The 27,246-nt window shown below is 60.8% G+C and overlaps 2 protein-coding genes and 1 non-coding gene across 3 annotated transcripts; all 3 read left to right on the plus strand.

Moving 5' to 3' along the window:
* Nucleotides 1–171: 171 nt before the first annotated feature.
* LOC126042875 (RIMS-binding protein 3A-like) lies at nucleotides 172–2,247 on the plus strand. Its single transcript, XM_049810608.1, has one exon. It carries the CDS (start codon nucleotides 172–174, stop codon nucleotides 2,245–2,247), a length of 2,076 nt encoding a protein of 691 aa, XP_049666565.1.
* A 2,526-nt stretch (nucleotides 2,248–4,773) lies between these two features.
* On the plus strand, nucleotides 4,774–4,847 carry TRNAN-GUU (transfer RNA asparagine (anticodon GUU)). Its single transcript has one exon. It is a non-coding gene; the product is annotated as a tRNA-Asn (tRNA).
* Nucleotides 4,848–7,433: 2,586 nt separating this feature from the next.
* Nucleotides 7,434–26,029, plus strand: LOC126042876 (maestro heat-like repeat-containing protein family member 2B). The gene is made up of 33 exons (XM_049810609.1): nucleotides 7,434–7,562; nucleotides 9,346–9,511; nucleotides 9,899–9,997; nucleotides 10,559–10,710; nucleotides 11,044–11,187; nucleotides 11,709–11,801; nucleotides 12,296–12,365; nucleotides 12,477–12,590; nucleotides 13,054–13,127; nucleotides 13,452–13,571; nucleotides 14,587–14,694; nucleotides 14,888–15,044; nucleotides 15,306–15,466; nucleotides 15,738–15,879; nucleotides 16,568–16,620; nucleotides 17,060–17,167; nucleotides 17,416–17,535; nucleotides 17,737–17,859; nucleotides 18,698–18,859; nucleotides 19,087–19,209; nucleotides 19,530–19,597; nucleotides 19,943–20,078; nucleotides 20,184–20,279; nucleotides 20,731–20,835; nucleotides 21,061–21,184; nucleotides 21,912–22,018; nucleotides 22,460–22,612; nucleotides 23,726–23,871; nucleotides 24,118–24,280; nucleotides 24,575–24,768; nucleotides 25,383–25,520; nucleotides 25,705–25,816; nucleotides 25,991–26,029. The coding sequence occupies exons 1-33, from the start codon at nucleotides 7,548–7,550 to the stop codon at nucleotides 26,027–26,029; spliced, it is 3,885 nt and encodes a 1,294-aa protein (XP_049666566.1). The 5' UTR covers nucleotides 7,434–7,547.
* Nucleotides 26,030–27,246: the final 1,217 nt, after the last annotated feature.

The following is a 27,246-nucleotide window of genomic DNA, read 5'->3' on the forward strand; positions in this document are numbered from 1 at the left end:
ATAAGGCCACGCCGGCCACCCGGGCCGTGGCAGTTGCCGTCTTTGCTTCCGCACAGGGAAGGGAGGCAGCAGCTGCAACGGGCTCGGGGGGCTGCCGCCCCTCGCAGACCCAGGGAACGCAACCTTTGGCAGGTCGGTGACCTTTGGCAGCAGCGCTTGGTGGCCGACGCCATGGCGCGGGGCGTTGCGGGCCGGGGGCCGGTGGCGCGCAGCCACCCCCTGCCCCGCCGGGGCCCGGCGCAAGCCCCCGGCAGCCTCGCGCAGAAGGAGGAGCAGAGGCGGGAGCGGGAAGCGCGACAGGCTGAGCTGGAGGAAGAGCGGCTCCGCACCCAAGAGCTGCGCCGCTGCTTCGCTGCCGAAACCCGGGAGCTGAAGGCGGCCCTGGAGAGGGAGCGGCAGCTCCTGGCGGAGCGGCTCCAATCTGAGTGGGAGCAGCGACAGGCTCAGGAGGTGCGGCGGCTGCAGGAGCTGAACCAGCGGCAGCGGGTGGCAGAGACCCGCCAGCTGCTGCGCTGGAAGGAGGCTGAGCTCCGCGAGGGACAGGAGCTGCTGCGGCAGGCATGTACGGCCGCCGTTGACCAGACGCGGGACCTGCAGCGGCAGCTGGCCGAGGAGATGGTGAGGCCCAGCGAGAGCGGCAGGGAGGCCCGAAGCAAGCTCCAGGACGTCCTCAGCAAGCTCCAGTGGGAGACGGATGGCTACCAGCCCGCCCGCATCCGCCACCTCCAGAACCAGCTGCAGCTGGAGAGGAGACTCTTCCTCAAACACATCCTGCAGCGGTTCGAGGGCGAGCTGCCTGCCTCCCCCTGCACGGCCCAGCCCGAAGGCCCTCCTGGGCACCAGGGCCATCAGGAGACGCAGAGCTCCTGCTCCTCTGGCAGCGAAGGGCCCCAGGCCCCGGCGGCACCCCGGGAAAGACCGCCGGAAAGCCGCAGCGCTGGGCAGCAAACAACATGCAAGGCTGTGGCAGATGCTCAGCTCCAGGTGCCAGAGGGGCAAGACCTGGTGCTCCTGAAGCAGAACAGCCGCCTGCGGCGCCTTCTAGAAGACCTGGAGAGGCAACAGAGTGCCCTTGAGATGGAGAACCGCCTCCTGAAAAAGGAAGGCTCTCCAGAAGCGCGCAAGGAGGCAGAGAGGCTGCAGCAGATAAGTGCTCGCCTAGCTGCCCTCGCCTCGCGGCTGGCAGAAAGATCCAGGCAACTGCAGGCCACCACTGATTGCCTGATCAATACTCAAGTGCCACTGCCCCTCCAAAGCCCCACTGAGGAACTGTGCACGGCATCGCTTCCTCAGCAGAGGGGTGGAGAAATGGCAGAGCCTGCTGGAGCTCTGCTGGCACAAGACAAGCAGCATGACTTCTCCGAGAAGGCAGCTGAGGAGCTTCAGGCCCAAGTGGCTGCAGGTGAAGAGGCCTCTGGTCATGGGAGCGCCCACAGCCGAACTGGCGAGGAGTTAGAGGTGCAGCTCTCGGAGGTGACAAGTGAAAACACCCGCCTGGCTGAAGAAAATGCTCGCCTCCGTGGGCAGATGGGTTTGACAGAACACGTTCGAGCTGAAAATGCCGACCTGAAAGGGCAACTGGCGCGAGTGGCAGCGGAGCGAGATGCTGCCATCCAAATGAAGGTCTGTCTTCAAACCCAGCTGGAAGAGGCAGAGCGCAAACTGGAAGCCGTGAGAGAAATGGCAGAAAGGAGTCAACAGCTGGAGAAGGAACTCGAGGAGACAAAGTTAGCGCTCCAGAGGAAAGAAGAGCAAGGCAAGTGTTTGCCGAGGGCTCAGGCAGAAGCACACGGGGAACACCAAGAAACCCTGCAACTCTTTCGAGCCCAGCTGCTTTGGTATCAGAAGCTAAACGAGCAACACCAGCAGCTACTTCAGGAACTTGGGTGGCTGGAAAGAGAAAGATCCAAGCGTATCATTTCCAGGCCGCGCCAGGCTAACGGGGCTGCAGACAAGGAGTCCATCCTCCTGGCGGCTAGGAGAAAACAACCGGCGGAGCTGCGAGCATTCATAGCTCGATACAGCTACGATCCCTTCAGTGGTCCCAACGAGCGGCCTGAACTAGAGCTTCCTCTAGTTGCTGGGCAATACGTGTACGTCTTTGGGGACGTGGATGAAGACGGTTGGTACGTGGGAGAGCTGAGCGACGGCACAAGAGGCTTCGTCCCCTCTAATCTTGTTGAAGAAGTTTCAGATGACGGACAACCTGACGACACCGGAGTCTGTCCGGAGACAAGTGACTGGTAGCAGGACACAGATGCTGTCTGTCCTGTCTTCTTATATGTTCTTATTAAATCTTGTCCTAATGATCTCTCTGCACAATCTCACTCTCTATCCTGTGTGGATGTGTACGGAAAGGACTATGTGCCAGCTACTGGGGGGCTTGGCGTGGGTGGACTGGGTGCCAGCTACCGGCGTGGGTCCCAGTGCAGCCGGGCCCTGGCTGGGATATCAGGTGGGCAGAGGGTCTGTGCTGGGTGGCTGTGGGGTTCCTGCAGCACAAACGTGTGAGTGCTGCGCGTTTGCAGGGAGCACCAAGACGGACCAGTCAGCAAGTAGGCGACTCGTGGGGTGGGCCAGAGGGCCGGAATCCGGGCAGGGGTACTGGCAGGGCAGAGAGGCTGTGCCGGCACTCTGGGGATCCATGAACATGCGTGTGCTTGTGAACGCACAGTGTGTTGTGTGTGTGCCTGCACTGGTGACCTCCTGTCTCTGGCAGCCCGAGAGGAGGAGGGGACATGGCTGTCTCTGTGTTTTACGTGAGTCCTCCATGTGGGTGCTGTCGACGGCAGCGCCTCGTCTGGGTGACTGGCCGTGTCAGTGTCCTCTCCGCAGGTGTGTCTGTGCGTGTGCATCTCTGGGATGCGTGCTCAGCTTCGCTAGAAGTTGCACCTGCAAGCGGAAAAGTGGCAGCTGCATCCCTCAGCCTGGGTAAAGACTCCAGATCCCCAGGCACCGGGCTGGGCTCCAGCAGCCAGGCAGGACTGTACTGGTGGTGCTGGTCTGGGCTCCAGCGGCATGGTAGGAGGGGTCCTTGGCTGCAGTGCCTGGAAGCGGTGGCCAGTCTTGACATCCCTTAACACTGTGGGTCTGTGGGATGCATGGGGGGATCTGAATCCTGCTTCATCCCCCGGGCTTCCAGCTGGGGATGAGATGTCTGCATTGCTTCGGCTGAATCCCTGCCCAGCCGGAGCGTTTAACCAACACCTCCCCGTCACTGCCTGTGTGTCCTTTTTTGTTATGGGCCAAGAATATCCGTGCCCAGAGGGGAACATCTACACCTCTCATGGACATCTGCGCTCTGGTAGGACAAACCATGCTTTTGGAATCGCTCTCTCTCCACTCTTTAGAGAGGGACAATTGGCGATTAGTGCAGTCAGCTAAAAAGTCCATTCCCCAAGGGTGACTCCGCTGCCTTTCAGGAGCTGAGACATCTCCAGGGAGCCCAGAAGAGGCAGAGAAAGGGAAGCCTTGGGCTGGTCCTCTGCTCCTGAGCTGGGCCGGGCTGCTGGGACGGAGGGAGCTCCCAGCAAGTGGGCAGCGCTTTGTGAGAGACAGCTTGGTGAGACGTGTGGGTGACACCGAGGCTGGGGGCTGCCAGCTGTGGGGCCCCTCTCAGATCTTCCCGGGCTGGGGACATTGTCAGAGGGACAGGGCACAATGGCTGCCTTCTCCTGGGTACGGCTGCAGAGTGTCAGTGTGGTTTGTGACCAAAGAATGTATATCAAGAAAAGGTAGATAGTAGAGATACTAATGAACATTCTTTAGCATAAGCTGTATCAAACGTGTAGTGTCCAACCACGCAGAAGCACTGGAAAAGGGTCATCTAGTGGACAAGTGAGGAAGACTATCAAAGACCACCAGAGGACCCCTGAAGATCACCAAAGATCTCGGGTGCCCCTGCACCAAGGACATTTACATATATTACTGAGTTCCTGGGATTCAGGTGAATATGTTAATTGTTTCCAGGAAAAATCGCGAATATGTATGGCCATTTTGTATATAATCTCAACTGTTGAAAGAATTGCTATGCACGATAGGTGGAACGATCCCCCGTGCATCCAGCGATGCAATGAAGAATGCCTGCTTTCTAAAACTCCAAAATTGAGTCTTAGAGAGTTTCTGAAGTGCCGACTTCTGGCAACACTTGAAAGGTCCCTTGCAAGCTAAACGATTCTATGATTCTAGAATTCTATTATGTGGCTTCTTGTGGCACTTTGCATGTTAACGAGGCCTTTGGTGCCAAGTTCCTGAACTGCAGATATTGAAAGAATGAACCAGCCTAGAAGGAAGCAAAAGGCTTCCTGAGGTCCATCCAAGTGTGGGGAGTGAAGGGGAGGACGAGAGGCAGGTCAGCTCATGGAGCACGTTGAGCACTGTCTAGCCACGCCACAGCAGAGGGCATTCCCCATCTCCCCGGGTGAGGCACGCGCACATGATGGAAACCCCAGTTGATGAAGCACATCCTGTGGAGGGGAGAACCTCCCTGAGGCCCCTTTGTGCTTCTCGAGGTCGAAGCACTTGTGCCAGGCTCCAGGAGGAGCTAATTGCAGGTGGGTGGTCTGCAGCGGGCAGGGAATGGGACAGGACTGCTCGCAGGAATGCCGTGGGAGGGGAGGTCCGTCGCTCAGGGAGACGAGGATGAAGGGTGGGCATCGAGGGTTGTGGTGTTTCTCTTCCCAAGTCACCATTACGCGTGAGGAAGCTCCGCTTCCCTGGCAACGGCCAAACATCTGCCTGCCCTTGGGAAGCCCCAGGGAGCTCCCTTCGGGAGTCTCTGTGGCGCAATCGGTTAGCGCGTTCGGCTGTTAACCGAAAGGTTGGTGGTTCGAGCCCACCCAGGGACGCCTCGCCTAGGCCACAGTGTTCTAGCCTTGTTTAAGGTCCCTTCCAACCCAAAGCATCCTATGGCTCTAGAAGAAAACCCAGGCTCTTCAGTCCCCTCAGCAAAGGCAGAGGAAGGAAAGGAAAACTGATAGCACCAGTTCCTTATTCTGCTTTGCCTGCCCAGCTTGGGGAGCAGGGCTTAGCTCCCACCTGGGCTCAACCCACCACATAATTTGCCTTAGTTCTACGTTCACTAAAGACACTAACAGTAGCGTGCTCTAAAAACATTTCTCCTTCTTCTTGATGGTCATAAGACTCATTTCTTTACTCTTTATTTTAATGTTCTGCCTTTCACCTGACTTGATCCCCATCCACTGCTGCTTGTTCTTCTCCAGACTCCTGCCTTCAGGCACAAGGGCCTGGGACACCCCACCAGTAGCAGTCCCCTGCCAAAGGAAAAGTCTTCTCTTTTGAGAGAGAAAAGAAGTCCCGGTCTTCCCAGGGACAGAGCTGGGAAGGGCTGTCTGGAGCAAGTCTTTGCTAAAACTGTTTGAGGACCATGAGCAAATTCCAGTGATGGAAAATCCTGCATTTCTGGGCCTGGGGGGGTCCCCAGGGTGCTGCTGCGTCCCCAGCACATGTCCCCATGTCACCGGAGCCCTCTGTGAGGTCACAATGGTTGGGCTCTACGTCTTCCTCCTGGGGCTGGTGCTGCCCCAGTTTCTCATGGCTTTTGCCTGGAGGAGCAGCGTGTCGATCCGTGGGATCCTGCTGCCCATCCGGAGGATGAGAGCGCTCAGAGGTGAGGGGCTGGTGGGAGGCTGGGCTCTGATACGTGCTGGAGGCAGTGTCCGTCCCAGCCGGGTGCTGGGGGCTGCGTCCCATCACCTCTCATCCTGCTGCCAGGCACGTGCCAGAGGGTCCTGGCTCCGTCCTCTCCCTGCCCTCCGTGAGGCAGCTGGGGACCGCTCAGAGGTGACTTGGGCTGGCCGGCTCTTGTCAGGGCTGCCCAGCCCCAGCCCTGCCGGGCTCTCCTTGCAGAGCCCATGTCCATCCCCTGGCCAGCTCAGGGCCCCTGTGCTGGACTCGCCCCAGCGCATTGCTGCCGTTCTGTCACTGAGGAGCCCAGGATGGGCCCAGTCCCCCAGGGTGGTCTTCCCACTGCTGCGGTGAGGGGAAGACTCCCTCTCCTCATGCCACTGACTTCCCTCTTGCCAGTACAGCCCAGCACAGGCTGATGGTGCTGGGGCGGTCTGGGAAGATCCTCACCCCTCCCTGGTGCGAAGCCCTGCAGCCAGCAAAGCCATTTCTTTCTTTTCTTGCAGCTCTCTGCCCATGCGTGCGTTCCCAGTCCAGACCTGCGCGTTCTGAGGACAGAGGCGGGGGGACGGGGACTGTCCCTGCGGCCGTCACTACCTTTGTGGCCGTCGGGACTTCTCTGCTAAAGCGACTGCAAGACCATGAGGTAAGGTGGGGGTTGAGGGCTCCCCGCCATGCCCCTGGCTTCCCCGGGTGCCGTGGCAGAGGGGCGTCTCACCTGACAGCACCTCTGCCCTCCTGCAGGCACTTTGTCCCCAGGCGTCGATCCTGCTGCTCAAGCTGGACTAATGCCATTGCTCCCCACTCCTTTCCCCGGGAGCTCCCAGTGCTGGGGCTCCTGCCCCGTGCGAGGAGCAACACTGGGCCCCAAGGCGCAGGGTGCTCACGGCTTCCCCTCCTCGGGGCGTGGTCTCGTTCCCATGCCTTCCCCTTTGTCACCGTCCATTTGGATCTCTCAAATGGACAGGACAACATACGCTGTGATTTTGACCTTATTTCATGAGCTCAGTAAGAAATACAATAAAAAAACATGACAGGGGCTCAATTCCCTTCTCCCAGACTCGTCTATCACGTGAATTCACTCCTTCACCAGTCAAGTCGTAAGGTTTCATAACTTATAATCTGTAACTCTTAATATCGTGCCCCTATGAGCAAAAAACCCAGAATTTTTTTTGCTATGAACCTATGAGCCAACGGAGAGCTTTTTGAGTAAGCTGATGTTTTATACCGTCCAGCTTGGAGGCTGGGTCTCTACCATTTCCTTACATTAGTGGATTCTGAGGAAGCTGCCAGACAAAAGGCAATGGCTGCCGGAGACAGCCATCCGCAGCTGGTAATGGCTGCATCATGGCCCTTTAGCTCTCTCTGGCCACCCGTCCTGCCTACACGGTGCTCTCGCTTTGACCTAATGGTGCTGCTCCTAGCATACACCAGGCCTTAGCAGGAGCTGGGTTAGCCAAAATCTAGGCAGGGCTTTAGTGAACAGTCACACCCTTCCTTGTCCGGCACTTTCCCCCTGACCTCCGCCGTCCCCCGTTTTCGGGAGTGACCGCCCAGGCTCCCACGTGGCCTTCTGGCCCGGTGGAGTCGATCTCCCTCTCTGACTGTCTGCTAGTGTCAGAGGCGCCACGGAAGAGCCTGCTGTTCCCCGTGGCTGTCCTGACCCATGCCTGCAAGTCGTCCCTCTTGCCTGTGTCACGCAGATGATTTGGAGGGCAGCAGGTCTCTGTCGTGGCTCCCTGGGAACAAGGGCAAAGCAAGTCCCATCACTCCCCTTTGTGGTCTGTCCCCAGGGTGACCGAGTGGAGACGTACCGGGAGCTGGAGAGCGTCCTGTGGGGAGGTGACGGCTGTTTGACGAGTGGCGTTGTGAACCGCCTGATAGCAGAGGCGTTGAGTGACATGCGAGCAGCCCAGGTGAGCTTGTTCTCTTTCAAGGCCACCCAAGCAGCCTGCCTCTGCCCCTGGTTTTGGGGGAAATACAGAGTGGCGCAGAGATGTTCCTCGGTTGTTCAGACCCAGCAGAGGTCCTAAGGGAGAGGCTCTGGGGGCTCGTCATGGCAGGGAATTTGGAGAGGGGAGTGTTGTGTTAAAGGGTAAAGACTTTAGGCAGAAAATAAACCCCCTTGCGTTCCAGCTTGTCCTTAGATGTCAGAGGGGCTGGGGGCGGCTAGGCTTAGGTTCTGGGTGATGCCCAATTCAGCACCGTAAGTCCGGTCGCGTTCAGTATGTTGAACCATCACAATTACGGTCGCAGAAATAGCGCACTGTACTTTCAGTTTAGTCGCGTTCAAGGAACTATCACAGCCAGACTTAAGGAGCTTGGTTGCGTTCAATGAACTATCATGGCTAGATTTTAACGAATAGTACAGTTTATTACAGCAACAGGAGTACGGGTTCTTTTGGATTGCCGATGATAAATACACTGTCTGCAAGGCACGTGCAAATAATAATACAGTCGACTACAAGCGCATTGAAGTCTGGAAGAAAAAGAGCTCTAAAGAATTCTAAGTTTCCCGGGAAAGCACTCGCTACAGCCGAGTGTTCGAATCTCACCCAAGAGGTGTCCCTCTGGGGGAAAGAGAGGTTCAGCCTGTCAGCTGACCCCAGAAGGCAGTGATGTCCTCCCAACTTGTCCACGACAGTATCTTCCCTAATAGTCCCCCTCTCTTTGGGCCTTTTTATACGATTTTCCTATTTAGGTGGAGCTCGAGCGACTCTAGTCATGCATGCCTTTACTTTGATTGGTATTAAGTTCTCTCGCTTTGCTTTTAAAAGGACATGCTAGAAAAAAATTCAGAGCGCAGGCTCAGTGAGGGGTGGTTGCACTCTGGAGGCGGGTAGCTTTTGGGATGGAGGTGTGTTTTGGTATTATAATGGGCAAAGTTCACCCAGAGGACGTGATTCTGCGTGTCAGTACCCCAGGACAGGGCACTTAGGAGATAAATCAGAAGTAGGGCGGTAGGTCGACAGAACCCCCATGATTTTACCTCCTTGCTTCCGTGGATTCAATGCAGGGACCTACCGTTCCTATCGTTCCAGTTCCCTATCCCTGCGATAATATCACAGAGACTGGCCGTGGCGTCTCCGCTCCGCTCCACCCTCCGTGTTACTTCTCTTAGGGTCAGCACACCAAACCCCCTTGGTGTTGCTAACATCTAAGGTTGCAGGTTACGTTGCACAGAGAATTACTAGGGAACCAATTCCTCGCGTGTCCACTGCATTCCACCCTGGAGGTTTTGCCTTCCCTCAAGGGGGCGCGGGGAACATAGTGATAAGTCACTTCTAGCAATCACTCCACAGGGAGGCAGGGAACTGTGCAGAGAAGCAGACTCGGGGCTGTTTCTAACTGAGCGACAGCTGGGTTCAAGCTCAACACTGTTTGTCCTGCTCTGAGGAAGAGCTGTGGCAACCCACCAGCCCCACGGAGAGGTCCCAGGGGGGCCCTGAGCCTGCGGCAGTTTGTTCCTGGCACCTGCACGGAGAGGGAGGGGGGGCAGCAGCACAGGGCTGTTCTGGGGAAAAGCCTCCCTCATCTCGCCAGGGAACTGCCCGCCTATCCCAGGGTACGAGAGGCAGCAGCCGCTCGGCCCCGAGCACAGCTGTCCCGAGGGGTCTTGCAGAGGAGATGGGGTCATTCAGCCTGCCCTAGTGCCTCAGCCTTTTTCTCCGGAGTGTTTAACCTGTGGCGCTTTTGCAGGGTGTGACAGGTGACGTGAAGATGGCCGCTAGTGACGTCCTGGTAGCTCTGGCCCGCTCCCACTTCCACTTTGTCATGTCCGAGCTCCAGAGCCACCTGAAGGCCATGAGGAAGGTCCCTGATGAGATTGTGCTCCTCACCTTGGGCAAAATGGCCCGCAGATATGGTATGGCACCCTGGGCCTTGGGTAGAGATCTGTGATAACAAGGAGAAGGGATCCTCGCCCTCCCTAAATGCCCTGTGTTGAACTGGGGGGCTACGGAGTTGCCGTGCCTCCTTGTTCCGTGCCAGGGCCAGTCGGCAGCTCTGCCTTATCAGCCCGATGCCAGTTCCCAAAGGGTGGGAACCTGTTGGAGACAAACCCGCGGGGTCTTGGCCCTGCACCGTCCTCCCCATTTCCCCAGAAGGCTTCCCCCCTGGGGAAGGCAGCCTGTCCCACGCCCTCCGGCACGTCCTGCGTGGCCCAGCAGCCCCAGCCCTGGCAGGGATGGCCCCCAGTCTCCCGTGTCTCTCACCGACCCTCTCGGTCCCTCTGTCCCTGCCTCCTCTGCAGCCCTGCGGTGCATCCCCTTTGTGGGAATGACGCTGCTCGCCCTGCGCACCGTGCTGACCCAGGTGGGGAGCGGCGAGGTCCTGCATGCCGTCTGCAGTGGTGAGTGTCGGCTCCTTGGCTGGGGTCCTAGGGGCAGGGGCGGCCTTCGATGCCTCCATGTGATCTCAGAGGGAACGTGGTGGCTGTGAGCCCGCGGCAGTCCCAAACTGCAGCGAGTGTGTAGGAGGAGCGGGGGAAGGCCAGGAGGTTTCTGTGGGCAGGACGCGGCAGCGCTGCACGGAGAAACTCCTGGGTCCCTTCCCACGGTTTCTGTTCCCCCGCTTCCCTCTGGGATTAAACTCCCTGCTCTGAAAGGGCGAGTATGAGGGAAGGGAAGGGAAAAGGGAAGGGAAAGGGAAGGGAAGGGTGTGCAGTGAGAAATGCTGAAGGGGAAGGGGCTGTTGAGGAGGAGAAGGTGCGATGGGAGTGAGGAGGAGAGAAACGGTGGGGCGTTTGAATCCAGGCACCTCAAGAGCACAGATTGCCCTCGGATCCAGATCTAGTCTTGGGCTGAGCCCTGCCGAGCCTGGGACTGTCCTTAAAGCAGGCTTGGGCGTGAATGCAAGGTACCGTCCCTGCTGCAGACTCTCACATGCTCCCTTTTCCTTCGTCCTGGTGCAGTCCTGGAGCAATGGTCGCAAGGAGTCGGTACATACCTCTGCAGCTGGGAGCAATGCCCCTTCCCTCGCAAGGGGGCGGCACAGTTCTGTGAAGCCATTTACCCGGTCTTCCGCTATGTGGTGGCAAATTGGCTGGACTGCAAGGAGGAAGAGGTGAGAAGTGCTGCTTTCCACGCCCGGGGCTGCAGCAGGGATGTCCGTGGCGCTGGGTCCGTCTGTGCCCAGTGGGGTGCGAGCAGAGGGCCGAGGGGAGGGGGGCTTCCCGACGGGAAGCAGCCGAGCCTTGGGGCCTTTCTGCAGGGAGGGCTGGGGTAGCAGGGTGGGGTGGGGAAGTGCTCTCTCTCCTCTGGAGCGAGCCCTTCTTCTGCAGGGCAGAAGGGAAAGGGAAACCCCTCCCAGTGGGAAGGGCAGACCGGTGTCCAGGGGGTGCTGAGCACTAGGCAGACCTTCAGCCCTCCAAGCGGAGCCTCTCCCTTCCCTCTTCAGGACAAGCAGGCTGTCCTCGGGGCAGTGGCTGCCATGCTGGGGGTCCTTCTGCATGAGGAGCAGCACCGAGAGCATACCTGGGAGCAGCTCCTCTGGCTCCTGCAGCAATACCAGGAGGTCCGAGACACCTCCCGGCTCACCAAGGTGAGATGTTGCGCAGGGCCCGGCGTGCGTGGCTGCTGGGTGGGTCTGTGCGAGTGCTAAGAGGCAGTGGGGAGCTGTGGGGTGCCAGGAGGAGGTGGGAAGCCCTCAGAGAAGGAACAGGAAGAGCAGAGGAGGCGAGGGGTTTTCTGGGCTCTTTGGGCAGAAAAGGAGAAACCGGGGGCAGGGCGGGAGGGAGGCAAGAGTCCCTGGGGCTCACCTGCTCAGGAAGGGAGGCATTGCCAGCTCCCTGGGGCTCTGCGTGCAGGAAGAGCTTTGCCCGAATGCCCAGGGCCATGTCCAGTCCCATGCGGCGACTGGCGAGGTCTGATGAGTGGGAAACTGAGTTGTCGAGCCCGGGCTCCGTTCCGAGGAAAGAGACCCTCTTGATGCTGCTCTGCTCATCGGGCTTTTCCCTGGGAGCTGATGTGAGGGGCTCCCCTTATCCCAGGTGTGCTGGGTTTCTCCCTTCCCAAGTGCCTTTAGGTGGCTTTAGCCTCCTCTTCCCCCCCGTTCTCTTGTAGAGCCTCAGCTATGTCCTGGAGATACTGGAGGGAGTTCAGACCCCAATGCCGCAGGGCACGGCTCTTGCCATCAGCACCGCTGTGCACCGCCAGGTAAGGGGAGCCCTGCACCCTGCCGCAAGCCTGAGGCCTGCACCCGTGATTGCCACGGAGGGGAGAGACCTGCCGGCTGGCAGGGCAGAGCAGGGCGTTCCTCCACTGGGACCTTCCTGCAGGCCTGGAGCACGCCAGGACTTCGATCCGGGTGCCATCTTAAGGCTGCAGGAGGCCTGATCCTGGCTGTTTCGAACGGGCCTGAGGGGCAGCCCGGTTGCCACAGCCATTTCCCTCTCGGCCAAGTCGCAGGAGGACTCTGGAGCGCCAGCACCCTGAGGGCAGCCTTTCAGCGCTGCTCAGCCTCAGCTCCTGGGCAGCCTGGGCTGCCGCAAACCTCTGTGTGTGCCCGGGGCCACCGTGGGGTGGGCTGGGTTTCAGCTGTGGGTCCCATGCCCAGAGTGCCCAGGGAGAGGAGAACGGAGAGCGCCGTTTCTTTTCAGTCCCTCTCGGCACTGACGCCACTTTCTCTAAAATGGACCTTGTTCCCGCAGCTCTCTGACGTGACCGAGGAGCCTGGCCCGGCCCAGAAGGCAGTGCTGTCCCGCTGCATCATGCTGCAGGGTAAGGAGAGGAGACTGGGCGATGGCCCGCCGTGCCGTGGCAGCTCTCTCCCTGTCCTTGGCTGTTGGGGACAGCTGCCTGCTGATGCAGAATGCGATTTCTTCCCCGCAGCACGAATGCGCCCCGAGGAGACAGGCGTGTTTCTGCACTCCCAGCTGAGCGGTGGGAGTGAGGCCGGTCGCGTGGCAGCCCTGGGCCTGCTGGGAGTGCTGGCCCGCGCTGACGGTCAGTGCCACAGACCAGGGACGCAAGGCAGGGGTTGGGGCTGCTGGGCTGACAGCAGGAATGGGCCGAAAGTGGTGCACCTGCACCCAAAGGGAGCTGCGAAGAGCGGGTCCCCAGCCGAGCTGATGGCCCTGCAACAGGGCTGTCCCCCGGCACTTAGAAATGCCGGCACACCAGGGACGACGCTCCAAGCTCTGTAACACGGGCAGGCTGGTGGGCGGGCAGGTGGGCTGCTTTGCACAGGAGCTGCTCGTACCCGTGCTGTTTCTCTTGTTCTCTGTGTTGCCGTAGGCTTCGGTCCCTGTAAAATAGCCGTGCCTCTGGAAGCGGGGTTGCTCCGGCTACGCCGCTGCCTCCCGTGCAGCCAGTCAGGCCCCGCTCTTCTGTCCCATTGGAAGCTTCAGGGGATCCCTTCTGCCACTGGGGCTCTGCCTCAATGCACACCTCTCCGTATCTCTTCCAGCACCTGCGGCGAGAGAGAAGCTGCCCCAGCTGGTGGAGGCCATGCGCCCCTTGTGCAGTGACCCCAGTGCCCAGGTGAACTGGTTTGGGAAGGGAGGGTGCCGCCAGGGGAGGCAGAGAAACCCTTTCCCTTGGGACAGAGCCAGGGGGCCTGGGGAAGTGCTGGCGCGTTGCCCAGGTGGTGGCTGATGGCTCGTCCCTGGGGAGAGCTGGCCGGGCAGAGCGGGGAGGTCTCTGCGCTCTGTGGGGCAAATGCCCGTCCAGCCTGGTGCTGAAGCCCAGCCCTGACACCAGGAGCGAAAGCTTCTGCCGTGGCCTTGCCACCTCTCTGCGAGCCACAAAGGCGCAAACCCTTTGGGTTTTGAACAGGAGGGTCATAACCACACTCTCCCCTGGCAGGTGCGGAGGGCAGTTCTGGAGTTCAGCAGGGAGCTGCTCAGCTCCGGATCCCAGAGCTGCTGGCCATGGGATGTGGTGGGGCACATCTTCAGCGAGTTCAGCCGGACCTCGGGCAGACTGGTAAGGGCGGAGCAGGACACCCAGGGCTGGTTTTTTTGACCAGCGCCTGGACCGTGCTGAGAGCTCCTGCCGGCGGCCTTGGCCTTGGCGAGCTCCATGCTGCAGAGCCATCGGCACTGGCGCTGCCGTCAGAGCCGCTTCCGAATGGCCGTTCCTCGTGGGCGTCTGTGCCGATGTTGGTGGAGATGTCGGTGGATGATGTGGGTTTACACCTCGGCATGCCACCCGGCACTGTGGTGCCGAGCTGCGCCCACAGGCGCCTTCGGCAAAGCCGCCTTGCAAAGGGAGGGTCTTGTAGGGGCAGGACATCTTCCATCCTTAAATGCTGCTGGACGGTGAGCAAAACACAGCCAGTGCAGACAGGTGGGCCTGGCTAGAGGAGCTTTCTGTGGTGTTCTCGTGCTCTGGCCCTCCAAAGCACAGCCGGCCCATCCAGTAACAGTCTGGGGGCCCACATCCCTTCTGGCAAGGGGACGGGCCGTTTGGCAGTCCCTGCGGTGAGCATTTCCCAGCATTCAGCTGGGTGCCCAGGAGGTGAAAGCTGGGGATGGCCGAGCCTCCCGCTGACTCGCCGAGGACGTTCCCTCTGGCCGCACCTTCCCTGTAGCTGGGAGATCCATGTGCGTCGCTCTGAGGCTCGGGGAGGCTCTGCTTTGGGAGCAGGGCAAAGGAAAGGGCTTCCGGGTGCTCCTCCACATCCGTCGTCGGGCTGCGTGTGCTGCCTCCAGGGCTGGCACTGAGCACAGCCTTGCTGAAGGGCACATTCCTCAGGTCTGCTTTGGTGGCACGACAGCAGCATTTGGGCCCCAGGGGACCGAGCAGACAAGCAGCGGCACTGTCTGCTCCCAGGCTTCCCAGTCCTTCCCAGGGTCTGGGACCCGGTCCTCGAGCTGGGTCCGTCTGGCCGTCGGGAGGGAGGCAGGCACAGGAGCAAGAGGAGCACTGGTGAGGCGTGCCTGAGCCTCATCAGTTGGGAGCTGAGGGTAACTGGGGGTTTGCCAACTCTGTCTTACAGGTGGCAGGAGGCCTTTTTGCCTGGGAAAACCCAGAGGATGGAGCAATTCGAGCCCTGTGCCTGGACATCGTGGGCTCACTGGACGTCACTCTGAGAGGGATGACCAAAGTAAGTTGCCCTCTGTCCTGCTGCTGTGGCCACTTCTTGCCTTCAGGACATTTTTCCGTGTGCTCCCCCATGCCCTGAACCTGTCCCCTCCTGCGCTGAAGCGCACCAGGCTCGGGGAAATGCAGACCGTCCTTTTCGTCTTGGCGCTGAGCGGAAATGCCAGTGTGGCGAATTGCCCGGTTCTTCTCTGCAGCTCCTGTGGCCGAGGCTGCTGCAGTACGTGGTGCCAGCCCAGTACAGCGGCATGCTGATCCCGCTCTCCCGCTGTCTCCGAGCCCTGGTTGAGAGACGGGAGAGAGCGGGGTGCGAGGAGGAGGAGGAGCCAGATGCCACGGACTCCCAGGAGCAAGGTAGGAGCCCCAGCGAGTGCTGCTGCTGGGTTTGGCCAGGGGTCAGGCCAGCCCGCGTCTCCCTGCGCCCCACCAGCCCTGAGCAGGAGCCCAGGAAAAGCAAAGGGCAGAGACAGGCTCTGCTGCTGGGCACGAGGGGCTCTGCCCTGCGTGGCCCCGTGCCCGGCGCAGAGGCCTGGCTCTCCTGCTCGCAGCGCTCTCCTGGTGAGCCGGGGCTCGCTCCTGGCCGTGCTGGAGCTGCCTTCATCTCCTGCTGGGCAGCCCTGGGGAGCCCCCCAGCCAGCGCTATTGCAGCGCAGCTGCTCTCAGCCCTCCGCCCTGTGTGGGGCTATCGGAGGCGTGAGGCTCGTCGGCTCACCCAGCCTTTCTGCCTCCCCACAGCCCGGCTGCCGGCTCCCCAGGCCCTGCTGGCTCGACTGCTGGTGAGTAGCGGGGCCCTGGGGAAAGAGCTTTTCTGGCCAGGGGTGGTGGGAGATCCCGGGGTAGAGATGCTGTTGAGGCCAGCGCTGGGAGCCCCCAAGGAGGAGGCAGCATGCCCGAGCCCATCAGGGATCCCGCTCCGTTCTCAGGGCTGGCAGCACCCTGGGTGAAGCCATCGGCTGCCTGCTGCCAGCCAAGCGGCACCGAGCTCCCTCCTGGGAGAAGCTGTGGCTCTGGCGGCAGGAGTGACCCTTCTCTCCTGCCCTCCTCTAGGTGGTGGCGGCAGCTCCTTACCCGAGCCGCGAACGCGCGGTTGCTGCCTTGCAGCTGCTGCAGGCCCTCCACGGCAGGATCCACAGAGGCTTGGGGGCGGCGTGGGCGACCGAGATCCCCCTCCTGCTGCAGTACCTGGAAGGTAAAGTGCAGGTGGGAGGGAGAGGCTGGAGGGGAGGGAGGGGGGCAGGAAAACGCAGCTGCCCCGGCGCGACGGAGGGGAATTGTCCCCAGTTCCCCAGCCCTTGCTCCGCTGCCTTTCCCCTTCCAGGGAGCCGGTGCTGAGGCTGGGGGCAGCTGTCCCCTGGCATCAGTTCAGCCCAGGGGATGGGCAGGGCCGTTGATGTCCCCTCGGAGGGCAGGTCTTGGCATCACCCAAGGATGGTGTCTGGGAGAGGGACGGGACTGGTGCTCCTGGAGGGGGTGCAGCCCTCGGCTGTGGAGGACCAAGTCCCCAGGCCAGGCGAGGTTTGCCGCAGCTGTCCCCGGCAGTAGCCTGGGAGAAGGGCTGGAAATGGGCAAAAGGCAATGGGTGGTTCGGGAGAAAACGTGTGTTGGGACTGGGTGGTTGGAGTTGTTCTGGGAGCTGCAGTCGCTCCGTGGGGATCTGCTGCGGCCAGTGCGTCCTTCCCCAGATTGAGTCAATGCCTCTGACGACCGCCCCTGGGATCCCTCCTGTGTCTTTGGCCTCGCAAGGGCTTTCGCGTAGGCCCTCTCTAGCCTGATGGCCTGGGACTTTTGGGAGGTCGTACTGCAGAGGAGAGCGCCGGACTCGCCTTTGGTGTGAGCTTAAATAGCTGCGAGAGCTTTTGCTTCCTCTTGCTTCCTAGGCAGAACTGAGAGCTCCCTGGCCTCTGCAGAGTGGGAGCGCCGTGTGCTTAAGGTACAGCGTCCTTGCGGGGGGTCTCACAAATCGAGGGGGGAGAAGAGGGAGCAAAGTTGTGGGAGGAAGCTGGGGGCTGCCTGTGTAGGCACCAGGAGGTGGGGGCACCTCCTGAGCACCCTGCGCCTCCCCCGGCAGTAGGTGCCTGCCCACCCAAGAGGAGCTGCTGCCTGCACACGTGCCACGGCTGATGGCTAACGCCCTCTAACGCTGTGGCACGCGCCTTAGCACTGCCTCCTCCTCTGAGTCCGGCCTGCCGGGGGGTCTCACATGAGGCGTTAGGAGAAGAGGGAAGCTGGTGAAAAGAGGGTTGGGTGGGGTGGGGGAAGAGACTGCCGTTCCCGGCAGCTCTCCCCCGCAGCATCCCGGGACACGTGAGCGTGGAAAGGGCCCTGGCCAAGGTCAGGGGAACACTCGCTTCCTTTCCCGTTCACACCAGTTTCTGCGAGCGTCGCTGGAGCCCGTGGAGGATAAGGCCTGGACCATAGGCCTGAGCCAGGAGCTGAGCCAGCGGCTGGGCAGCTCTGCTGCCGGCTCCTGGGAGAAGGTATGTGTCCTGCCCGGCACTGGGGCTGGAGCTGGCGCTGGTGCTCTGCCCACGCAGCCAGATTTCACTGCTTTCCTTTCCCTCGTCCCCAAAAGGCGTTTCCCCTGGGCTGCCCCAGCGGCTGGCCACAGCCTGGCATCGTGGCTGGCTCTGCCTGCTCCCGGAGGTGGTGGGGTCCATCTGGGGCCAGCCCTCTCCTGACGGGTCAGGCCATGACTGCATCTCGGGCTCGGCTCCTTCTCTTTCAGCTTTTCCTGTACAAGGCTCTTGGGACAGTGCTGGCAGCTTGTCAGGACCTCAGACACGTCCAAGGGCAGGTGCTGAAGTTCCTCCGGGAGACAAACCCTGTGGAGCTGTCTGAGGCCAAGGTGAGGTGATGCTCCTGTCCTGAGCATCCCCTGGATTTTCCTGGGGGAGAGGGAGGGCTGCTGCTGGCCCAGCTCCAGACCTCCTTGCTTTTCCCCGTTGCTGCTGTTTCCTGCTTGCTGCAACGTCCTGCCTGGCCACTGCCGCTGGCCACGGCTGAATGCCTGGACTGGAACCAACTCCCCGTTTCTCCGTGGTTGCAGGGAATGATTTCTGTTGTGTCCCACGCTGCCGAGAGCCACTTCTACCTGATCTTGGACAGGGTGACTCTGTTCTCTGCCGCTTTCACCAGAGACTGGTCCTACCAGGGTTCCACAGGCTGGAAGGTAAAGGAACGAGGGGCTTGCTGGTTGGCTTTCCTTTTTTGGGCTTCTTTCCACTTCTACACCTGCAGCAGCCACCCTGTGGCAGCTGCCTTTAGATTAACTTTCTTGGAAGAGCTACCCGAGACCTGTGTTTCAGAGGGGACATCCTGGTCTTGGGGCCCCTGAGGTGTCTTTGGAGAGGATGGGGTTTGGCACCTGGTGGATCAGAGCCACCCAGCTGGGGCAGCTGCAGCAATTGCTTGCTTGCTTGCTTGCTTGCTTGCTTGCTTGCAGCCACGTTGCCCTGACTTAACTTCAGCAGGAGCTGGTGACAAGGGGGTGGGCACAGTGTGACACTCTGCCCCTTCCTCAAAGCTGAGGGCTGGGAGCAGGAGCCTGGCGAGGTCTCGTTGGCTCTGCTCCCCACCTGGGGGCTGTGGGGAAGCCTTTCTGGGCAGGGCAGGGCCCTGCAGAGAGAGCAGTGCAGCCTGGCCTGGGGAGGGGAGCAGACCGGGCTCATCTGCGCCACTGACCCGCACCGGCTGCATGGCTCTGAGCAGGACCGTGACAGGCTATGTCGGGTACCTGTCCGCAGAAAGGTTCCAGACAGCTCCCCGGCCTCTCGAGTCAGTGGTATAACAGCCAGCAGCGTGTGCGATGCTGGCTGCACCTCCTCCCTCTCCGAGAGAGAGAACTCAAGCTGCGGGGTGGGAACAACTCCCAGCCCCAGCAGCACTGGCAGCTTGGGGAGCTGCTGGGGGAAACAAGGAAGCTGGCGAGGGTGCGGGGCAGGGCCTGCCGCAGGAGCCCGCCACAGGAGTCCCGGGGCTGATGTCTCAGGGCATCTCTGTCGACACAGGTACAGCGGCGGCAGAAGATGGAGAGAACCTGGACCATTCGTGCTGCTCTCATGCGCACCTACAGCGGCATCGCACTGCATGCCCCCAAGGAGCAGCTGCTCACCTGCGTGGATAAAGACATCATGGGCAACATCCTGAGGCTCTCCAGAGATAATGAGAGGGTAGGAGCACAGGGCGCGTAGGGTGGGGATGCCTGGGTGCCCCAGCTCCGGCCCCTCGGGGCTGGGGTGTACCGAGATGGGCGGTCTCTTCCTAAAGACCTCCCAAGGAGGGGTTTGTCCTCAACGTCCAGATGCAAGTTCTCCGTGGGTTCCTCCTGCCCATGCTCCTCTTCCACCTCTCAGCCCTTCAAAGAGTTCAAGGGGTGCTTTGCTCTCTTTGGCCTCAGGACTTGCAGCTCAAGCTCGCCCTGGTGCAGAGCATCGCCGAGGTCAGTTGTGCCATCCAGGCTGTGGGCAACTGCGGCAGCTTTGAGCTCTCCTCAAAGCAGGAGGCGACACGGACCCTGCTGGTGAGTGTCCGTAGCTGGAGCCGTCACACGGGGGAGTTTTGGGCTGCGCCATCAGCCTGGTTTCCCCAGAGGCACGATGGTCTCTCGGCTTCACGCGAGCTCCTGGAGCTGTGTCTGGAGCCGGTGGGGCCCTTGGGTGCTGGTACTGGGTGGCTGTGGCTGAGGAGCAGGGTCCCTCCTGCAGTGCCTTTGGGGTTCCGTGGGGGAGATGGGGCAGCGTCTGCCCAGGCCTGGCAGCAGAGCCTGTCCCCGGGGCGGCGGGAGGGCTGTCCCGTGTCCCTGCCCGCTGCCAACTCTGCACTTGTCTCTGGGACTTGCAGGACTGGATAGAGAGGGAGCCCTGGGACTCCCTGGTGTATGGAGTGTTTCATGCCCTGGAGGAGTTGAGGTGAGGTCTGTTCCCCAGGCTCTGGGCACTCCCAGTGTGCCCCAGCCCAGCTTGAGCATGGGGCCAGGAGCTGCTGGGGCTGTGGAGTGGGGAGGGTGTTCCCCATTCCAGGTGTCTCCCAGAAGAAGGGAGCCCCAGGGGTTCCTTAACCTGGTGGGTGGAGGGGTTGCCTGCTGCCTGGGCGGAGGTAGGAATTGCTGGAGCTGAAGGCAGTGCTCGCTGGCGTGGGCTGGGGGTGTTGGATTTGGGGCCCTCGATTAGGAGGGACCCAGTTGTGGTTTAAGCCACCCTGGAGAGGGTTAGTAAATCCCCTTTCTGTTTTGTCCCCCTTTTTCCTCTGGCCAGCAAGCTGAGGCCACCTCTGAGCGGGAAGGAAAATCGCAACCTGCTGGCAGTGTGCTGCCAGAGTGTTTTGTCCCATCCTTCCGAGGAGCAGATGAAAAAGGGAAGGAAGAGTGTGAGGGCAGCTGTGAACATGGAGGTACCCAGCGGCCAGTGCCTGCCCATCTGTGGGTCAGGATCCCACCTCAGCATGCCCTGGCAGCCCCCATGATGCATAGCCTCAGCTCTCCTTTGCTGCTTTTAGCTTCTGCACAGGAGAGGCATGGAAGATCTGGGCCACCTCATAGAAACCCTTCTGGAGGCTGAGGCGACCTCTGCCTGCTTTCGCAACGTGGTCCACGTGAGTAGCCACGGGGCAACAGGGAAAGCCTTGCCAGGGCAGAGAATCGAGACCTTGGTGGGTGATAGGAGGTGGATACCTTTCCTCCAGACAAATGGGGCTTTGGCTCCTTGCTCTGGGGCTGTGCATCTGGCCGGGGCCGGGGGTCAGGAGCGCCCGGCCACTGCAGCCTCAGGACAGGCAGCAAAGTGGGCCCTGGTGGAGGGAAAGCCAAGAGCCAGCCCTGAGCTGGGCGAGAGCAGCCCTGGGGGGAAGGCCGGAGCAGGGAGACGCCAGCAGGGAAGCAAGACCTGACGCAGGGCAGAGGCGGCTGCAGAGCGCGAGGCGGTGAAGGCTGCAGGGCCGGTTCTTGGTGGGGCGGGGGATGCGCCAGGAAGGGACCAGAGAAGAAGGGAGAGGGATCTTGGGGAGAGAAAGATTCCTGTTGCGAGCGAGATGCCCCCTGCCCCAGGTCCTGAAGGGCTGGCTCACCTCGGCCAAAGAATGGGAGCGGGAGAGAGCCCTGCGGGTTTGCACCCACGTGCTGGCCGCTTGCAAGGAGCGATGTGAGCTCACGGTGAGTAGGGACCCTCCGCGTGCCCTGGTGCCCCATTCCCACCATTCGTGGCCCTGGAAAGGAGCCCTGCCCGGCTGGGTGCTGGCTTTCGGGGCCCCTGGGATTACGGGGCAGCCCTTCTGCCTGCCCTTCTGCCTGGTCGCTGCCCAGGGAGCAGGCTGGGCAGTAGAGGCGAGCGGGCGCTGGGGCTGCCTGCAACCTTTTTCCTGCTGCTGTCCCCTGCAGAGAGGATGTCCCTACAAGCAGTTCGGCTCCCTGGTGGGACTGCTGGGGTCTCTGACCAGCGACTGCCTGGCCACATGCCGCCAGAGGGCATGGGTCTGCCTTGGCTACCTTCTCCAAATGCAAGGTGAGGAGAGCAGGCGCTTCCCAGCCTTGCTCAGCCCGATCCTCCCTCCCTCCCTTCCTGGCCTGGTGCCACCGGGGGCCCGTGGAGGGAAGGGGGAGGCAACGTGCTCGGCTGGTTTTGTGCCCCCACCCTGTTAGCCCTCTGCCCCCCTGCCCATCTCAGGAAGGATCCCTGAGAGAGTGTTGCTGAGTCCCACCTCCCCGGGGCGTGCGTGAGGTTGGGTGGTCAGGGCAGTCTCCCAAGTCATCCCTGGCAGGGAAGAAATCTCCTGTGGAGCACAAGAGAGAAAACCAATTTGCTGCCCAGAGCAAACTGGGCGGGGAGGAGGGATCTGAGCTGCAGGCCCAGAGCGTGCTGCAAAGGGTTGTGTTTGCACCCTTTCCTCTTCAGGCAGCAGGGTCTGCCTGTGCTGAGGAAGTCACAGGGAGGTTTCCTGCCTCCCAGAGATGATGGTGGCCTGTGTGGGAATAGGGGACGCAGCTGCTAGGAGCAGAGGCTGCTGAAACCCTGAAGCCCCAGCAAATGGTTTAAGGAGGAAGAGGGCTCTTTCCAGCCCGGGATTTGTCAGCCATTTATCGGGCTCAGGAAATCCCGCTGCCCCAAGTTCAGGAGGGCCCTGGCTTTCCCTGTGGCCTTCCCTGCCACCACGGGGGTTCTCCTTTACTGGTATCTGGGGCCAGAGGTTGGCTTTCTGTAGACGTGACTCCTGTCCTGCTGTTTGTTCCAGCCAAGAGCATGAAGGTGCCGCAGGCAGATGAGATCCGGTGCCTTTGTGAGGAGCTGAACAGCCCAGACACCGAGACTTTCGCGGAGACCTGTACCCAAATACGAAAGGTAACTGGCCCCGAAACAGTGGGGTGGGGGCCCAGCTCCTGGGCTCCTGCACGTCTCCCTGCTCCCGTCCAGAGTCTCTGTCTCCAGAGCGGGCTGTCCAGGACAGCTGTTGTTAGCAAGCAGCAGGAGGCTTTGAGGCAAGACCGTCCTTTAGGCACGCTGGAGCAGACACCATGATGTGTGCGTTTGCACACGCGTGTGTGTGCGTGACTGCTCTTGTCAGAATACCAATTTGGTATATAAGCAAACAACAAGGGGGTAGGCACTTCCAAATCGGTTAGCTGCACCAGATGTAAACAGCGCTGTAGGCACAGCAGGAGGGTCAAGAGCCTGCTCAACTCCGTGACTGCTCAACTAACAGTCCCGTCGAGTTGCCTTTCCTTTCCGAATCGCTGGGGCAGAGCTGTGATGCGGGCTCTCCTGTTCCTGACTTCTCTCCAGGCCGTTTGCAGATGCATCCCTGCAGCACAGGCTGTGGACTTTCTGACCGCCATCCTGGACAGCTTGCTGCCTGTCAAGCCCCCACGTGCAAGAGCAGTGAGAAAGTGGGCGTTCATCTTCCTGGTGGAATGCAGAAAGGAGATAGTCCAGGAGGTAAGGGAGAGATTTTTTTCCATTAGACTTTGTCTTTTCTCCTGTTGGCTGTTGCACTACACCCTGTGCAGTTGGCACGGGCTCGAGAAATGCCGCCTGTGTGCCGAGCCTACTCAGGGGCTACTGAGGGTCCGAGTCGTGCATTAGCACCCGCTGCTGGCGCCTGCTCCAGCTGGTGACAAGGCTATGGGCACTTCTTGTCCAAAGTCTGCCATTGGTCCGGGTCCTTCCCATGAGTGAGGCACTGGGAGGCACCAGCCTTGCCATTCCTCCCCTTCCTCTGGGGTCACTGTCAGTCCTCCCTGCCCTGGGACCCACCTCACCCTTCTCGTTCTTCACTGGTCCCCAATTCCATCTACTCCGAGCTTTGCTGGGCATGCTAGGTTTTCCACAGGTTGCATAGTTGTTCATTGCTCTCATTGCTTTCCCCGACTGTGGTGTTACCCAGCCTGTGAGGTGCCCTTCCTTTAGCCACTAGTTGCTGCCCATCTGTAGCCTGGGAGCCTCTGGCCTCGTGCTGTGCCTGCCCTTTCAAGGCTCCTGTTCTCCTCCGCTCACGCTCTGCTGCGCTCCACTTGGGCTCTAGGGCCACCAGTGGCTCACGCAGTGCAGGCTAACTCAGTCTCAGGAGGGTAGAGGCGAGGAAAAGCGTCCCTGGAGAACAGGGATCCTCTGGAAGGAGACACGTGCCCTTGCAGGGGCCCTGCAAGGCATCTGCGGGGTCTCAAAGAGCGTGTTTGGTCGTGGTCTTGCATCGCTACAGACACGTGGGGAGAGCTAGCCAAGCGTTGAGCGTGAAGTGGGTCCGTGTCCTCTGTGTGCACACAGGGCACGCAGCTGCTCATAGGGTTGGGCCCAGGCACATGCAGCGGCCGAGGCTGTGCGTGTGAGCGTGTGCCTGCGTGTGCGTGTGTGCATGCAGGTGCACGATTGCCAAGAGCACGCTGGGCTCCAGATGTGAGCCAGGGTCAGGCAGGGTGGAAGGCGTGAGGTTTCGAGCCGGATCTGGACTCTGCGTCAAGGGAGCAGGCATCGCTCGTGTGCCGAATGACTGTGTCCGGGCCCCGCAGGAGGGGGTAAAGGAGCCCTTCTTTCTCCTCTTCTTCCATTCAGGTGCCAAAAATCCTGAACACCCTGTACAGCTACATGCAGCAGAGCACCCACAGGCCCTTCCTGCTCCGTGCAGTGTTTCTCCTCGCCCGCTTTCACCAGGAGCCTGTAATCAGCAGTCTCCTCCAGAAGAGTCTGCTCATGGACAGGTACGGGCACGACCCACCTCCCCACTGTAGTCAAACAGGGACCCTGCAGCTTCCTTGCCCTGGGGGGGTCCAGTTGAGAAGCAGGTCTTTTTTTTCTGCCCGAGCAGTCTGGAGTGTTGCAAGACTGCGTGCTTGTGGCTCTGCTGTGAGTAGGGCGTCGTAAGCCCCATTGCAGGTGAGGAGGTTTGAGGGCACCGCAGGACCGCAAGGATACGGGCTCAGGGGTGAACGTCTCTTCCCTTGCAGTGACACGGTGGAGCTGTGGAGGAGCCTGGGGAGAAGCATCCTTGGGATTCGGATCCTGAGGGGCTTAGTGGAGAAACTAAACAGAGCAGGAAGCGACCGCCTGGGGACGGACTCCTCCACTTGTGAGCGGCACAACCGTCAGACTGCTCTGGAGACTCTGACGGTACGTTCAACGGCAGACACATGTCTGCAGCTTGGCATCTGCTTGCTAACTCACGCTTGGGCGCGAGGGAGTCAGGTGCCCTTTGGGGGTGCCTGTGGAGATTCGCAGGGCGCTGTGCTGGGCCAGCCTCAAGGAGTGTGGGGAGCCAGGCCAGTTTGGTACTCCTGAGCCACAAGGCTGTCACAGAAGTGACAAGTGCGGACAGTGACCCCCCACCCCGGGCAGGCGGGGGAACCAGGCTGGTGGGAAAAGGCCTTCCCTGAACAGGTGGTTCTTGGTCACGTTTCTCTGCAGATCACCCGTGCCATCTCCGAGGTGGTGCTTGCCCTGAGGAGCACGGAGGAGCTCAGGCAACTGCTTCCCCACCTCCTTCCCAGCCTCCTCAGGTGGGCCAGTGAAATGCTGGGTGCAGAGAGGCGGCTTTTGCTCATGAGCAGCTGGAGACAACTGTTCCTCGAGTGCGCGATGCATGTGGAGAAGCCGTGCAGGTGAGGAGCCGAAGGGGCAGATGGAGGGGCTGGCTTCAGTTCCCCGTGCCAAGGCACGTGCCTTTGTGGGGCTGAGGGAGGGCTTCGCCTGCCCCACTTCCCAGATGCGGAAGGCGGTCGTCGTACTTGGTTTTACTTCTGTTCCTTCATGGAGAAACTCCAGCTCCCCCGCAGGAAGGTCTTACGCAGCTCATACTGCGGACGGCCGTCCTCTTGCCTCCTGCATACCCTTGCGTGCACAATAGCATTGCACTCCCTCAACGGACCCCCGCTGGAGCAGTGACTCTTGCGGGCACTGGTGTCATTCTTGGCCAAAGGCTGGTGGGAAGAGGTATGAGGTGTTGGCCTCGGTTGACACCTAGCGTGGAGTCAGTCTAGAGGCGTGGGTTTTCTTCTGCTTCGGTGGGTCTGGGGCATGAAGAAAATGCCAGTGTCGTTAGCTGCAGTCTGGAAGGCTGTGAAGCATCATTCCAGGGGTATTTAGCTCTGCTGCAGATCAGTCTTCCCCTAACCTGCTGCGATTTGAGAGTTCTTGGGGTTTCTGGCGGTGGTGCTATTTGGACTTGTTTTGTTTGATTGGGTTTGCTTATTTTGTGCTTTGTTTCTTTTGCCAGGATTTTCCTTTCAGCTATAGAGTTGGTGCTGGGCAGATGCATGGTGCAGAAATGGACGCGGCTGCTCGTGAATCGGGCAGTGTGGGCTCGCCTGGAAGACCCCCTGGCTCACCCTGAGGGGGTGCGTCTCCTGACCCGGTAAGAGCACCAGGGATGCATCTGGCCAACTCCTGCAGGGCTGTGCCCAGGGAAATGGCCGCTGGACCCTGGAAGCCGTCGGGAGCTGAAGAATAGCGTCTGCGTCGGCGCAAGCGAATTTTGGAGGCCCGGCCTGTGGCCTTCCTGGGTAACTGTGTGTCCCTCGCTTGTGACCCCTGCACAGCATCCTGCTGCACGCTGGGCTCGTCTCCCCCTGTCTGGTGAAGAACCTCTTGCCGTGGCTGGATTCCTGCTCAGTTAAACTGCGGGTGACAGCTACAGCTTGCTTTGCTGAGGTAAGGCAGGAGATGGGGAAGGAAGGGGTGAGAGGGCTTTTACTGAGATACTGGTGCTCGGGATGTCTTTTTCTGTGGGAAGATCCCTGGCGAACGGGTCCCTGGAGCGGGGTGGCCAGGGGAGCACGTGGCCGGGACCAGGTCCCCACGGCGCTGCCTGTGGTGTTGTTCCAGATCTCTCGGGACTGCAGGACGACAGGGACCTCCAAGTGAGGCAGGCACTTAGAGGAATCCCTCCGCAATACCTGGCCCCAGCCAGCACCACGGAGTTAATTAAAGCTCATCAAAAGACACCGAAAGGGGAGCGTATCTGTTCTTTCCCTAATCGCAGCCCGGCGGTCGGTGAGACAACGTGTGGGTGACACCGAGGCTGGGGGCTGCCAGCTGTGGGGCCCCTCTCAGATCTTCCCGGGCTGGGGACAATGGAGTCATGCCGGGACAGACCCCAGAGCAGGGGTCTCCCCGGGGGGTCCTGGGGCCTTGCCGTGCCCTCCCACTGCCCATGGGGATCCGGCAGGGGCCAAGCTGGCCAGTCTTCCTTCGTCCCGCTCTTCAGAGGTGGCGACCTCCTGCGTGCTCTGGGCTGGCACAGCCTTGCCCGTGAGCCAGAGGAAGTTTCCCTCTCCCCAAGCCCAGAGTCCTGCCCCACACACGGCACCCTGGGGCAAAGGGCAGAGGAACCAAGAGGTTCCCCTCCTTCGCAGGGTCCCCAGCGTCATCTGTAGCACCGCGCCTATCCTTTGCGGTGCCCAGAGCCTCACGTTTCGGGCCGAAATCCTCGGGTTTAGGGTCCAAACCCGCCTTTGATGACCCCCAGCCTTTCCTCGGGGCCCACAGCTCCACTCCCAGGCTCTCAGCCCTAAAGGTGGAGTTCGTTGCCTGGCAACCTCCACCCAGCAGTCCCTGGGGAGGCAGTGGGCCCAGGACAGCCAATCGCATTTGAGGAGGCGGGGGCAAGGCATGTGATCGATGGGTAACCCACCAGTCAAGGTTCGAGGCCTGCAGGAAAGGTGGCAAGAGGGGAAAAAGCTGGGCCCCCTGCCGGGAGTGTGCTGGTTGGAGGCGGGGCATGCCAGCTCCACCAATCACAGCTGGCAAGAGCAAAGCACCGGTGACTGATAAGCCGCCTGACCCATCACTGGATGGGAGGAGCAATCTGCTGCAGCCAATCGGAGGAAACATCGCCTCAGGGGAGGGCGGGCAGCACACCGCAGCAGGCGGCCAATCCCAGAGAGCATCACCTCAGGCGCACCTGGGCAGCCTGACCCCTGGGGCCAGTCCGAGGCAGCCCTCAGGGAAGGGCGGGCCCCAAACCAGGGCACAGTGACAGCCGAGGGGACCGATCCGAGGCAGCACCGCCTCAAGGGAGGAGACTGGCAGCCCTCCCCACCTGTGCTGACCCATGTGAGAAGAAGGTGGGCTACGCCGGC

The sequence above is a fragment of the Accipiter gentilis genome, chromosome 9, assembly GCF_929443795.1.
Source record: "Accipiter gentilis chromosome 9, bAccGen1.1, whole genome shotgun sequence".
Lineage (NCBI taxonomy): Eukaryota > Metazoa > Chordata > Aves > Accipitriformes > Accipitridae > Astur > Astur gentilis.